The 16019-nt window shown below is 40.4% G+C and overlaps 1 protein-coding gene across 2 annotated transcripts in view; it reads left to right on the plus strand.

The window, feature by feature from the left end:
• rsrc1 (arginine/serine-rich coiled-coil 1) overlaps positions 1 to 16019 on the plus strand; it is a 450751-nt gene that overhangs the window by 357740 nt on the left and 76992 nt on the right. For both annotated transcript variants that reach the window (XM_078563745.1, XM_078563744.1), the window contains one exon: positions 11156 to 11224. In XM_078563745.1, the coding sequence (XP_078419871.1) occupies positions 11156 to 11224 (69 nt within the window). The remainder of the gene's footprint in view (positions 1 to 11155; positions 11225 to 16019) is intronic.

Below are 16019 nucleotides of genomic sequence, written 5' to 3' on the forward strand. Positions count from 1 at the left end.
TACATTTTCCTTAACCTCACCCATTTGCCACTAGTAGAAGTCATAGCAAATGTAGTATTTTGAAAGCAATATGAATTATATGGTGTCACCACTAAAATAAATTATCTGTTAAAACTGGAGTACAAAGTATGTGTCTCACAGTTCTACAATAAAATTTCTGGAAGCCTACCCCCACACCACCTCAGAATTCTGATAAATTGATCACGCTGAAGAGTAATAAAAGATCATTATAAAGACAAAACTTGTGAAGTACAACAGATAAATCAAAATAAGGCGCATTAGTTTGTTGAATCTAAATTGTGCCCAGTTGGCTCCTGAACAGCATAATAGCTATCAATCTTCTCCTGATAATGGGGGTTCTTGAAATCCACCTGATGTTTTTGTTATTAAATTTCAGTCTAATGAGTACTGCTAATACATTTTGAAGATGGTTGTTTAGTGCTGAATGTGTACTGGAGCAGGATAATTTGAACGAAACATTAGACAAACGTTTTACATGACACAAGGGGTATATCTACAATTACACTTATAGCCAAAATTGAATTTAAATGGAATTTCAATTATCCTTTCTTTTCTGGCAGTGAGAATGAAGTGTAAATGAAGTACGGCTCTTTACCATTCTAAATGATTGTTTTTGTAAGCTAATTTAATATATGAGTGGTGAGAAAGGTTGGAGACTTGAATTTGAACTACATGAGTCATTTTTGTACAGTATTCAGCTTACAACAAAATTATGCTTTGTTTCTTATTACTAAGGTATAAGTGTTTGTAAATTTGAAACTTCAGTCGATGTTTTGCATGTTTATCTTAGACTCAAAATAATAATTTGAATCGATACGTATGTGATTGAAAAAAAATCAAAGGCAAATAAAATTCCCACAATGATTTAAATAACAACATTTAGTGCAGCAAAGATTCATTAGTGATTTGATTTAATAATCACAGCAAATATTTGGCTGAATGCAGAGCTTCTTGACAAGTGAAATTAGAAAATGTTCCGCTGTAACACAATAAAAGCAACGTAAAGTAAGTCAGCAACTATTATTAAAGTCTATTTCTAGAGACTACTTTGCACGTAGTTCACTTACCAGCAGCTTAGCAATAAAAGGAAATGCTTCCCTCGAGACATTTATGCATTGAAATAAATGATATGCTGGAACAGAAATTTAATTAATTTACAGAGTTTATTGATAACCCCTGGTTACTTGGTAGTGTATGTTAATTTTTTTCTAACATCTGTACTGTACTGTTTGAAAACTGTGTTACAGTTATGAGGTTTCTAAGATTTATGTTTATATTTGGAACTGTAGCTTTAAATTTAGAGTAAATGAAGGGGGTCATATGACATGTGCAGTTTTCCTTACAGTAAGCTTGGGTGATTTGATTGTCAGTGATCTAAGAAAGGCTCGGATTGTTTTGCTGAGAAGAAGGTGCAAGCTTTTTGGCATATGAAGACAATGGCAGCAGTTTTTCAGTTTACCATGAGTAGACTGAGTCTCCCAAAGTCCCAGAAAGGTGTTGATGATACCACATTGTGAACAGTTGTGCTATAAACAGTCCATTTACTTATAAGGTGAACGGGAGTTGGGATCAAGAATAGTTAATTCCATTTAGGAAGAAGGTTAATGTGTTTCACATTACTATGGTGAAGAGGGCAGAGGAAGCCATCTTTGAGATTGGGTTACGGGCTTCCCTATAAATCATTGAATATCAGAGACAGGAATTCTGTGTGGTCAGCTGAGAGAAAAGTCGGTTTGATCTTGTGAGCTACTGCAGCCGGAGGCGGGAGGGACACAGTCTCTAGTCGAAGAGATGAATTCCTGCAACCTTCTGTAGTTTCTGGGAGATTTGTTCTGGCATGGCCAGGGGGAAAGATGAATCATTGAAACAGGCTTCACTGCTGAGAGTGGATTTAAGAAACTCTCCAAAATCTAAGGAAAGCACCTGGAGATGGTCACTCAAAGTTACTACGTGGTGAAACAGGGATATGGGAACTCATTGGAACCTGGGGGTAACTGTGGATTGGGGTATTGCAGTTTTGGTCTCTTTACCTAAGAAAGGATATACTTCCCAGAGAGGAAATGCAACGAAGGTTCACCAATCACTTGATTCCTGGGGTGGCAGGATTGTCATATGAGGAGAGTTTGGGTCAACTAGGCCTGTATTCACTGGAGTTTAGAAGAATGAAGGGAATCTCATTAGAACATATAAAATTCTGACAGGATGGACAGACTGGATGCAGGGATGATGTTTCATCTGGCTGGGGTGTCTAGATCAAGGGGCCACAGTCTTAGGATACGGGGTAGACTATTTAGGACTGAGGTGAAGAGAAACTTCTTCACTCAAAGTGTGGTGAACCCATGGCATTCCCTACCACAGACGTCTGTGGAAACCAAGTCGCTGAATATATTTAAGAAGGAAAGAGTTAGATTTCTGGACTCTAAAGGCGTCAAGGAGTATGGGGGGAGTGTGGGAGTATGGCGTTAAGATAGAGGACCAGCCATTATCATATTGAATGGTGGAGCAGGCTCGAAGGGCCAAATGACCTACTCCTGCTCCTATTTTCTGTGTTTCTATGACTGTTTGCTAAAAGGACTGTAATTCTGTGGAGAGTTTTTTATTCATTTACGGGACGTGGGTGTCGCTGGCTAGACCAGCATTTATTGCCGATCCCTAATTGCCCTTGAGAAGGTAGTGGTGAGAGCTGCCTTCTTGAGCTGCTGCAGTCCACGTGGTGTAGTTACACCCACAGTACTGTTATGGAGGGAGTTCCAGAATTTTGACCAGTGACAGTAAAGGAATGGCGATATATTTCCAAGTCAGGATAGTGAGTGGCTTGGAGGAGAACATTCAGGCGGTGGTGTTCCCATGTATCTGGTGCTGTTGTCCTTCTAGATTGTAGCGGTTGTGCATTTGGAAGGTGCTGTGTAAGGAGCCTTGATGAATTTCTTGTAGATGTTACACACGCTGTCACTGTGTGTTGGTGGTGGAGGGAGTAAACGTTTGTGGAAGTGGTGCCAGACAAGCGGGTTTCTTTGCCCTGGATGGTGTCCAGCTTCTTGAGTGTTGTTGGAGCTGCACCCATCCAGGCAAGTGGAGAGTATTCCATCACTTTACTGACTTGTGTCTTGTAGATAGTGGAGAGGCTTTGGGGAGTCAGGAGGTGAGTTAGTCACTGCAGGATTTCTAGTCTCTGACCTCCTCTTGCAACCACAGATTTTATATGGCTAGTCCAACTCAGTTTCTGTTCAATGGTAACCCCCAGGATGTCGATAGTGGGAGATTCAGCAATGGTAATGCCATTGAATGTCAAGGGGCGACGGTTAGATTCTTTCTTGTTGGAGATGGTCATTGCTTGGCATTTGTGGCATGAAGTTATTTGCCACTTGTCAGCCCAAGCCTGGATATTGTCCAGGTCTTGCTGCATTTGGACATGAACTACTTCAGTATCTGTGGAGTTGCGAATGGTGCTGAAGATTGTGCAATCATCAGCAAACCTCCCCACTTCTGACCTGATTATGGAAGGAAGGTCATTGACGAAGCAGCTGAAGGTGCTTGGGCCTAAGACATTACCCTGAGGAACTCCTGCGGTGATGTCCTGGAGTTGAGATGACTGACCTCTAACAACCAAAGCTATCTTCCTTTGTGCTAGGTTTGACTCCAACCAGCATAGAGTTTTCCCCCTGTTTCCCATTGACTCTAATTTTGCCAGGGCTGCTTGATGCCACACTCGGTCAAGTGCTGCCTTGGTGTCAAGAGCAGTGACTCTCACCTCACCTCTGGAATTCAGCTTTTTCGTCCATATTCGAACCAAGGCTGCAATGAGGTCAGAAGCTGAGTGACCCTGGTGGAACCCAAACTGAGCATCAGTGAGTAGGTTATTGCTAAGCAAATGCTGCTTGATAACACTGTTGATGACCCCTTTCATCACTTTACTGATGATGAAGAGTAGACTGTTGGGGCAGTAATTTACCAAGTTGGATTTGTCCTGCTTTTTGTGTACAGGACACATCTGGGCAATTTTCCACATAGTTGGGTAGATCCCAGTGTTGTAGATGTACTGGGAAAGCTTGGCTAGGGGCGCAGCAAGTTCTGGAGCACAAGTCTTCAGTACTATTGCCAGAATATTGTCAAGGCCCATAGCTTTTGCAGTATTCAGTGCCTTCAGCCGTTTCTTGATATTACGTGGAGTGAATCGAATTAGCTGAAGACTGGCATCTGTGATGTTAAGAACCTCAGGAGGAGGGCAAGATGAATCATTCACCTGGCACTTCTGACTGAAGATGGTTGCAAATGCTTCAGTCTAACCTTTTGCACTAATGGGCTGTGCTCCCCCATTATTGAGGATGGGGATATTTGTGAAGCCACCTCTTTCTTCATAAAATGGGTTGTTAAGAATTGGGATGACTGATCTCCAACAACCATAACCATATTCCTTTGTGCTAGGTATGACTCCAACCAGCAGAGAATTATCCCCCTGATTCCCATTGACTCCAGTTTTGCTAGGGCTCCTTGATGCCACACTCTGGCAAATGCAGCCTTGATGTCAAGGACAGTCACTCCCACCTCACTTCGGGAGTTCAGCTCTTTTGTCCATGTCTGAACCAAGGCTGTAATGAGGTCAGGAGCTCAGTGGCCCTGGCGGAACCCAAACTGGGCGTCAGTGAACAGGTTATTGCGAGCAAGTGCTGCTTGATAGCACTGTCAACAACCCCTTCCATCGCTTTTCTGATGATCGAGAGTAGACGGTAATTGGATTTACCCTGCTTTTTGTGTACAGGACGTACCTGGGTGATTTTCCACATTGCTGGCTGGATGCCATTGTTGTAGCTGTACTGGGAAAGCTTGGCTAGGGGCGCAGCAAGTTCTGGAGCACAAGTCTTCAGTGCTATTACCGGAATGTGGTCAGGGCCCATAGCCTTTGCAGTATCCAGTGCCTTCAGCCGTTTCTTGATATCACGTGGAGAGAAGCAAATTGACTGAAGACTGGCTGAAGAGTGCGATGCGTGTTAAGTTTACAAGGGTTATGTCACTTTCTGCAGCTGTCTACAAAACTAAACTAGATTTTTAAATCATATTTTACAGTAAAGGTTTTAAAACTTGGGACCTTGACAAGTCTTCTTTCAGCAGTTAACTGAAAATTTAAATTTCTTTCAAAGTTCAAAAGTTTTTTAAAAGTTAGCTAGAAAGCTAGCTGGAATTGAAAGAGGCCATGAATCTATCATAGATTGTCATAAAAACACATCTGGTTCATTTATGTCCTTTAAGGAAGGAAATCTACCATCCTTACTTGGCCTGGCCTACATGTGACTCCATAGCCACAGTTATGTGGTTGTCTCTTAGCTGCTGTCTGAAGTTACCTAGTGAGCCACTCAGTTCAAGGGCAATTAGGGACCAGCAACAGCTGCTGGCCAACAACATCCACATCCTATGAAAGAATAAATAATTTCTATTTTAATGTTTTATTTGACATTTACAAAACAATAGTAGTGGTAATGACTTAACATCTACAATATTAACATCTGGATAACTATGCAAACATATATTTTAGTTTCAGAACTCTGTTTAAGAACCATTGTCTTAACTTCATTTCTGCCAGCTCCTAAACATTGGATTTTAATCATTTGGATGTCAACTGTTGGTCAACTCATTTTATAAGAGCTTTGTTTTCATATATTAAAAAACAAAAGGAAAAATTCCGTTAATCTGAAGCAAAAATTCAAAAATAGGGGAGAAAACAGTAGGTCAGGCAGCACCTGTAGGGTGAGAAAACAGATGAGCGTTTCAGGCCATGCTCTTCAGAACTGAAAGATTAGCAAGTTTTATAAATTAAAATAGAAAGAGAAAATGCTGGAAATGCTCAACAGGTCAGGCAGGGTCTGTGAAGAGAGAAACTGAGTTAACGGCCCAGAATTTTGTCGCGTTGACTTGGGAGCCCTTTAAAAATGGTGGGTGAAACCCGATTCCCGCCCCCCTTCTCATTTTTGGCAGTTTTCACCAGTGTGGGGTAAGGATGCAGATTGCCCACCCGCATGCAGCACTCCCATCCTTCCTGGTTGTATTGCGGGGGTGAACAGCTCAAACCCCCTCCACAATTTTCGTGGAGTCAGGGCCCTTCCATAAGTATATGTGGTTCACGGCATCTCAGAGGAGTTGTGAATCATGGGGGAGCTCCAGTGCCAAGTGAGGAATAAAAAAAAATGGTCACAAGCTCCTCGAAGTCTTTCATTGACCGACTTCGAAATACAAAAAAAAAACTGTTCTATCAGTTTCAATAGCTAGATGCTGTATTGTTAGTAAGATGTGTTTTTACTGCAGTTATTGATTGCAGGGCTCTGTCCTCAAAAGGTAAGTTGACCATTACATTGATAGTCATCGTGTAAATGTTGATGCATTAAAGTACTTTTCCATTGGGAAGTGCTATTATGCATTCAAGACTGAAAAAAATCAGTGCTTGAGAACTCTGCTGACTTGAAGTGACTAATATCCACAGCCCTTTAAATTTGAATAAAAGAGATTTGCAGCTTTCACTGACGAGATAAAGACAGACACCTGCTCCTGAACTGATTTGATTGACAGGCCATCTGGTATAGTTTTTAAAAGACTGGGCCATCTGTTTATTGATTTTCAACTCAATACCATTATAAATAGTTGTGTTTTTAAGTGACATCTCCATAAGATTGTTAGAGGTGTATTTTTTCTTATACATTTAATCATTCCCATTTCTTTTACATGACTTCTAAGAACTATACATAATGGATACTGGGTGACTGGTATGGAGGATATGGGGGGGGTGGGGGGGGTGGTGGGGGGGTTGATGGAGGAGGTATTGGGGTTATGAGGTGATGTGGGGGGTATGAGAGGGCATGTTGAGGGTTTGAGAGTCTAACATTCATTATTACAACTGGGCCTTGCCATTCACCTACCTCTGTTGCCACCTCAGGAGGTGGTGGATCCCATCTCCATCCTGCCCATCTTCCTAAAAATATGGCAGGTGGGGCTTTTTTGAAGGAGACAGGCCTGCCAGGTTGGGAAGTTTCCTGATTCAAATTTCCCACCTCCTCCACAAAAATCCGGCCCAATGTTTCAAGTCAATGACCTTTCCTCAGGACTGTTATCAATTTCTGGTCTGCCCTAGATAATTTTTCAAGTTCAGCATCCCCATGGGTGAGCCCCATGTCCTTTGCAATCTGGAGTTTACTTTTTGCTAACCCTTATTGTACAATAGCATACCTCATGTCAAAGCAATGAAACGTCTCAGGTGCTGGGTACTGAAATCCCACACCTACCCCCATGTGTGCTTCTCCTAACTTTGGAAGTTAGGTAAATGAACACTAGCTGATGGCGCCAAAAATAAGCCAACTTGCTGGTTCATTTTACCAGTGACAGATGAACACACCGCTTTCATTGAAATTTACCCTGATCCCAATTGCTTCCTGTAACATCAGAATAAAGGAAAAAAATGCATTTGTGCTGCATCTTTCACAACCGCATTGCATACCAAAGCGACTTTTAAAGTGTAATCACTGTTATAATGTTGGAAATGTGGTAGCCAATCACACACATCAAGCTGCCACAAACAATTGTTCAATTAAATAAATGACCAGATCATCTGTAAAACGGATAGTATGCAAAATTAGCCTGTGGCACAGACCTGACCTCACTCTTCAATATGACTACTTCCTGAACTGACTGACGCTAACCTTACAAAGAGCGCCATCTACCTCTGTCCAATTTCAATTTCTGCAGACTTGAGTTAGTTTCAATCTGATCTGAACCCAAGGACTTGACCTTTAACCCTTGCCCCAACTTTGCAATCCAAATTGGGGATTGATCAATTGAGTTGCCAATCAACTTGCAACCACCCTCCTGGATGGAAGTCCTCTGGCTGCTTAAACGAATGAGACTATTTCAATGTCATATATGTGAACTCACTAGCATATGTTATTGTACACCATTATCACAAACTATGTGGGAAACAAATTCGATCCGACACTTTATGAACATACAAAATATGAGCAGAAGTATGCCATTCGGCCCCTTTAGCCTGCTCGGCCATTTAATAAGATCTTGGTTGATCTATTTGTGTTTCGAATTCCACATTCCCATTTACCCCAATAACCTGTGATTCCCTTGCCTAACAAAAATCTATCTACCAGCGCCTTTAAAATATTCAATGACCCCACTTCCACCGCTTTCTGAGGCAGAGAGTTCCAAAGTTATATAACCCTCTGAGAGAAAAAAATTCTCCTCATCTCTGCCCTAAAACGGGACCCCTAATTTTAAAACAGTGCCCCCTAGTTCTGGACTCACCCACAAGAGGAAACATCCCTTCCGCGTCCACCTTGTCAATACTGTTCAGGATCTTATATCCTTCAATCAAGTCACCCCTCACTCTTCTAACCTCCAGTGGAAACGAGCCCAGTCTGTCTAATCTTTCCTCATAAGACAACCCGCTAATTCTAGGTATCAATCTAGTAAACCTCCTCTGAATCACCTCCAACGCATTTATATCCTTCCTTAAATAAGGAGTTCAAAACTGTACACAGATGAGGTCTCACCAATGCCATGAATAACTGAAACATAACATCCTTACTTTTATAAAAGCAAAATACTGCAGATGCTGGAAATCTGAAACAAAAACAAAAATTGCTGGAAAAACTCAGCAGGTCTGACAGCATCTGCGGAAAGAAAGACAGAGTCAACATTTCGAGTCTGCATGACTCTTCTTCAGAACTCACTCACTTTATGTTTAAATCCTCTCAATAAAGGATAGCATTCCATTAGCCTTCTTAATTACTTGCTGCACCTGCATGCTAACTTTTTGTGACTCATGCACTAGAACACTCAGATCCCTCTGCACCTCGGAATTGTGCAGCCGTTCTCCATTTAAGTAATACTCTGCTTTTTTATTCTTCCTGCCAAAGTGAACAACTTCACTTGTTCCCACATTATCCTCCAAGTTCCAGTTTTTTGCCTACTCACTCAACCTATCCATATCCATCTGTAACCTCTTTTTGTCCTCTTCACAACATACTTTCCTCCTTATCTTTGTGTCATTTGCAAATTTAGCTACCATGCCTTCACTCCCCTCATCTAAGTCATTGATATAAATTGTAAAATGTTGAGGCTCCAGCACAGACCCCTGCGGGACTCCACTCGTCACATCTGCCAATCAGAAAAAAACTCATTTATGCATACCCTGTTTTCTGCCAGCCAGCCAATCTTCTATCCATGCTAATATGTTACCCCCTACACCATGAACTTTTATTTTCCACAACCTTTGAGGTGGCAGCTTATCAAATGCCTTCTGGAAATCCAAGTACAGTATGTCTACAGGCTCCCCTTTATCCACAGCGCATGTTACTCCTTCAAATAAGTCCAATAAATTGGTTAAACATGATTTTCCGCTCACAAAACCATGCTGACTCTTCCTTATTACCTTGAGTTTCTCTAAGTGCCTAGCTTTTCTCCTTTAAAACACTCATTAAAACCTTTGACCAAGTTTTTGGTCATATAAAGAGACCTTATATCTGCTCATGTGGCTCAGTGCCATACTTTGTTTTATAATGCTCCCGTTAAGCACCTTGGAAGATTTCATTATGTTAAAGGCACTACATAATATAAATTATAATTTTAAAATACTTAAGGAAAGGGAATGCAAAAATAAACAAATAGGAGGTATCGGTGGAATATTTGTTCACCGAAGTAGAAAAATTCTCTCAGTCAATCAATGAAAAGAAGCATCAAAGAAATTCAAGACATTAGCAAAACAGTTGTGGGAATAGTTGATGTAAGGAGCAGGTATATCCAATGAAAATTGAAAACTTGCACATTAGGTCAGAAATTAAACCATGAGATGATGAAAATGAAGCTTGCAGTATTTTTATTTCGAAGTACTTTGTGAAACACTCTTCTATGGAAAGATGATGCTCATTTAAATGCTACCTGAGAAGCATGTAATGCTTTGGAGAGAGAAAAAAACAACAGGCCTAATTAAGGAAAAGGTTCATAATCATTTTAAATATTTTACTGATTCAGAAGGTGTTTAATTATAAATCTGAAACCGTTTCTTTCTGCAAAGTTGGAGTGTCAGTTCCATGCACTTATTACAGGTGGACCCTTCTTGTACAATCACAGAAAAACTGTACAATATCTGCTTCTGGTATGATAAACAACTAAGCAAACCTGAAAATTCTGAGAATAAGTAGAGAAAGAGGCTAGTAAATAAATCTTCCATGGAATATATTGGTTCCTGGCTTCAGAAACAATGGGAATGTTTCCAGAATGTAACTGGTCAAAGTTGTATCACATAGAATGCAAGGTTAAACATAAATTCTGAAATTTCATTTCAATTGCTTTGGAGGGACAGAAAGAAATTTTTCCTCAGGAGAGGATGCCTGGAGTCCATAACAAAATGATTGTTTCTGATTTTTGGAAGAAATATGCCAGATGGATTTTTGTTTATTTCATGTTTCTTATATTTAATTTGCTTAAGCAAGAACCATTCAATATTAACAATTGGTTTGTCAATTGAATTGGGACATTTAATTATATAAATGCTGCAAGACACATTCAGTTTAGTTACCTTTCTCTGATTAATTGTGATGCTCCATTGTAAATATATTGGTCCTTTTACGCTTGATTCAAACTGAGAATTCGGTCTCCTCAGTATTTATATACAATTTATATACAAGGGCAGGTGCCAAATATTATCTCATTTCAGTGCATGGTTTGGGAGACCAGAAAGAATTCATATTATATACATCAGCCAGGTCCTCACCTATTTGCATTGGGGACAGTTCATAGCAACATAAGAGGTGTGGACTTTTACTACTTATTGACATCCAAGTAAATTAATTTGCATCATTTGCAATACAGAATCCATTGTTGCAGCTGCATTGTAAATGAGGCAGGAGTGTTGGATATTATATGTTTGAAAACTAAATTCAAATTTTACTAGAGGTGTAGAGTTTATTCTTTCAACCAGTAACTGTGACCTGTACTTAGAAACAGTGGAGAAAGTATCAAAATGTAATCATTTTAATAATTGATTAAAAAGTAAAATGGTTATTTTGCAACCTGATTTTCAAAGGGCTTGATGATTAATGATATTAATTATTCAGAATCTTAAAATTATACTTTTAATTTTCAGCAAAAGCAGATGAAGTACTAAAGGCTAAGGAAAGGAAAGAGGAGGATGCCAAAAAGAAGAAAGAGCAAGGTAACAAATGAATTTTAGCAAAATAGTGCTTAAAGTTTTGTAGTGAACGTTGTGGAATACTTTCTTGAATGTCCAAAATCACTGCCAATTTTGAAATGAATTGTGGAAAATAGATGACTGCTCATTTACTCAAGTCAAGAACTCGCTTATTTAAAGAATTGAGTAGTAAAAGCTGAATATTTCTACAGTTTATTGTTTGGTGGTTTGGTTGTATCATTGTGAGAACATTTATTTTTAAAAGAATACTCCGGGATGCATTTTCGAATTTCAATAGACAGAATTTGCAAGTTTTTTTTTATTCATTCACGGGATGTGGGCTTCGCTTGCTGGGCCAGCATTTATTGCCCATCCCTAGTTGCCCATGAGAAGGTACACCCACAGTGCTGTTAGTCAGGAAGTTCCAGGATTTTGATCCAGTGACAGTGAAGGAATGGCGATATATTTCCAAGTCAGGGTGGTGAGTGACTTGGAGGGAATTTCCGGGTGGTGGTATTCCCACCTATCAGCTGCCCTTGTCCTTCTAGATAGTAGTGGTCATGGGTTTGGAAGGAGGGTCTAAGGAGCTTTGGTGAATTCCTGCAGTGCATCGTGTAGATGGTACACACTGCTGCTGTTGTGCATCGGTGGTGGAGGGAGTGAGTGTTTGCGGATGTGGTGCCAATCAAGCGAGCTGCTTTGTCCTGGATGGTGTCCAGATTCTTGAGTTGTGGGAGCTGCACTCATCCAGGAAAGTGGGGAGTATTCTGTCACACTCCTGACTTGTGCTTTGTAGATGGTGGACAGGATTTGAGGAGCCAGGAGGTGAGTTACTTGTCACACGATTCCTAGCTTCTGACCTGCTCTTGCAGCCACAGTATTTATATGGCTAGTCCAGTTCAGCTTCTGGTCAATGGTAACCCCCAGGATGTTGATAGTGGGGAATTCATTGTAATTCATGGTAATACCATTGAACATCAAGGGGCAATGGTTGGATTCTCTCTTGTTGGAGATGGTCGTTACCTGTGTGACGCGAATGTTACTTGCCATTTGTCAGCCCAAGCCTGGATACTGCTTCAGTATCTGAGGAATTATGAGTGGTGCTGAACATTGTTCAATCATCAACGACCATCCCCACTTCTGATCTTGTGATGGAAGGAAGGTCATTGATGAAGCAGCTAAAGATGGTTGGGCCTAGGACATTGCCTTGAGGAACTCCTGCAGTGATGTCCTGGAGCTGAGATGACTGACCTTCAACAACCACAACCATCTTCCTTTGTGCTCGGTATGACTCCAACCAGCAGATAGTTTTCCCCCGATTCCCATTGACTCCAGTTTTGCTAGGGCTCCTTGATGCCACATTTGGTCAAATGCTGCCTTGATGCCAAGGGCAGTCACTCTCACTTCAACCCGGGAGTTCAGCTCTTTTGTCCATGTTTGAACCAATGAGGTCAGGAGCTGTGTGGCCCTGGCGGAACCTAAACTGGGCATCATTGAGCAGGTTATTGTTAAGCAAGTACCATTTGATAGCACTGTTGATGACCCCTTCCATTACTCTACTGATGATTGAGAGTAAACTGATCGAGTGGTATTTGGCTGGGTTGGATTAGTCCTGCTTCTTGTGTACAGGATATATCTGGACAATTTTCCACATAGCCGGGTAGGTGCCAGTGTTGTAGCTGTACTGGAGCAGCTTGGCTAGGGGCGCGGCAAGTTCTGGAGCACAAATATTATGTTTGCGACACTTCACTTGGCTTAATTATGTATTTTCTTGGGTAAAAAACAGATATTTGTTTTAAGAAAGAGTATATATGTCAAATGTATCCGCCATTAACTTGGTTTCTCACAAGCTGTCTTTTTTGAAACCACTTCTCCAATAGCCAGAACCATGGCCTGTGACTGTAGTCTGCCTTCCTGTTGTAAACTATATATTTTGAAGGGAACAATTTTTCTGAAATAAATCAAATAGAAAAATCCTTTTTCTTAGCATCTTTGCAGATGTAGAGAAATAATAAAACAAATGGAATTTCCAGATCACTTAACATCCTTAGAAAGCATTGTCTATTAAGATTTGAGAAGACAGCCTGAAGTATTCCTTCAATTAAAATGTAGGTTTTGTTCTCCTTCATTTAACTTTCACATAACATAAAAACTAGGAGCAGGAGAAGACCTGCTCTGCCATTCAGTATGATTGTGGCTAATCTTAGGCTTCAACTCCACTTTCCCGCTGCTCCCCATATCCCTTGATTCCCTGAGAGACCAAAAATCTATCAACCTCAGCCTTAAACATATCCAGTAATGGAGCATCCACAACCTCTGGGTCAAGAATTCCAAAGATTCACAGTCCCTTCAGTGAAGACATTTCTCCTCACCTCAGTGCAGTGACAGATGCAGAATGTAGCAGTTTAATCCCTTTCATATTGCATTTAGCAACTTTTTGCAAGTACTGCCTTGAGCCCAAACAAGTTAAGTTTTAATTTCATGACCTGTCTTGGCCCCAAATACTACCTTTTTAACTGAACATCAAAGAAATTGTTTGATAATTAAGTGAACAATTAAAACATCTTTTCAAATTAATCCTTGGATCAAAAGAAAAGCTGTTCACAAGTCAACAAGCAAATGCAGGGCTGCTGAAATAAGGACCTGAATATGTTGGTGGTGGGAGAAGAAACATTTCATTTCAAAATGTTCTCTCAATTATCACACTTCAGGACTTGGCACAAAAATCAAGCCTGACGTTCCAATGCCATACTGAGGGACATCTTTCAGATGAGACGTTAATCTAAGGTCCTGTCTGCCCTCTCAGGTAGACCTGAAAGACACCATGGTTCTTTCAAAGGACAACATCCCCCTGGTGTTCTGGCCAATAATTGTTCCTCAATCAACATTTAATTAAAAAATTATCTAGTTATTATCACATTGTTCTTTGTGTGAGCTTTCTGTGAGCAAATTGGCTACCACACTTTACAACAATGACTACACTTATTGGCTGTAAAGCACTTTGGGACGCCTGGTGGCTGTGAAAGGTGTTTTAAATTTAAGTTGCGTTTCTTTCTTTACTCCTGTTTGATGATGGGTTTACTGTGGAGAAAAAATAAATATACATGTTCCACACAGAAAAGACCCAGACCAAGAAGTTAAATCACACCTGATCCTGAGAAGGAAATGGAAGAAGAAATCTGTACAGAGATCAGGGAGATGGAAAAGACTAATAAAATTATTGTTCTGGGAAAATTTAATTACCCATTCCAACTGGCACATAAAGAAAGTAACCAGAACAAACAAACGCATATTCCTCAAACTGACCTACCCCTTTCTCCCCATATCGCTCAATCCCATCTTCTCCCTATATGTCTCAACTGTTAAGCTCCAATAACTTTAAAGGACATTACTTTTTGTCTTCTCAAAAGAATAAAACGTCCCTCTTTGAGGATCTCCAATAACATTTTGGAGCTCACTCCTCTTTTCATGAAGCAGTCAGACATTTGGTAGCTGCTATCAATCCATTTGATCTTGGAAATCTCCTTATTCTCTAGCATTGGTTAAGCTCGCATGTCAATGCGCAATCTCTTTTTGTTAACACTTTGTAGAGTGAACATTTTCCTCAAAGTGACATATTGTCTAGAAGGCATTCGATAGGTACCGTTCCTGAATACCCTTGTCCATTTTAAATTTCTGCCAGCATCTATGATATAAAAAATGCCATATCTACCACCTCAATAAGGGCGAGAGTCTCCACCGCCAATGTACTTTTTACGAATCTTCATATCTTTTTAGATTCCCAAGCCAAAGGGCAACATTTACCTTCTCCCTCCCCCCACCATGAGAAATATTATAAATCCTCCCGCACTGAAAAATCCATCACATAGACTCGCATATGACGTGTCACTAAACACAGTTTCATTTTTCTAAGATCACCCAAAGATGGGAATTTCAAAACACACTGCTACATTTTTAATTTTGTCAGTGTTTTGATGGCTCTAATGATTTCTTCAACCTTGAGATCATTCATTTTATAGCTCAACTCCAAAACGTCAAAACTGGCATTCGGCCTTGTTTGTTTGCCTAGCCAATTAAGTTGCCCAATTAGACTTCCGAGTTCCTCTTTTTCCGTTTCAGAAGCTGCTGTATCTTTTTGGGAGGCCCTACCATGACTAATTGCAATGGGATTGACATTTTAAATAAGGTTGCTGATGTAAAATGACGTGTGATCCGCTCTGCCTGATTTCCAATCCAATATATTTAAATGCACCAGAGGCCTGACTTCCAATTTTGAACTCCGTTCTGAGCTCATTAATGACAATTGTTTCAAATTCACTACTATCTCCCCACAAAAAATCATCACATGCATCATAAAGATGCCTGCAAGTTTCCCTCCATGGTGCCATTAAAACATTGCCGGGTCTGCTTCCAACTGAAGACAGCCCAACTTTAACAAAAATGACCTCACAGAAATACCAAACTCTCGAGGCATCATTTAAACTGTGTACGCATTTATTTAGCTTCCAGAATGTCCCTTCTGCATTGGGTGCCTCTTTCGATGGACCAAGAAAAACTTCTCTTTGAAGTTAGTGCTCCTACAATAAAGCAGTTTTAATATTAATGGTCTGATGTTACCAAGCATTTGTAGCTAACAGAGCCAAAAAGATCTTCAGAATAACTTTTCCTGCTGTAGGTGAATCTACTCTTATATCCTGGTCACCTAAGTTTTCTTCAAACCCTCATGCCACAAGCCTGGCTTTAGCTTTATAAATCCCATCAGCAAACACCTTTTCTGTACATATCCATCTATGAGACAGAGCTGGTTGTCCCCTATCTG

The sequence above is a fragment of the Cetorhinus maximus genome, chromosome 19 (assembly GCF_964194155.1).
Source record: "Cetorhinus maximus chromosome 19, sCetMax3.hap1.1, whole genome shotgun sequence".
NCBI lineage: Eukaryota > Metazoa > Chordata > Chondrichthyes > Lamniformes > Cetorhinidae > Cetorhinus > Cetorhinus maximus.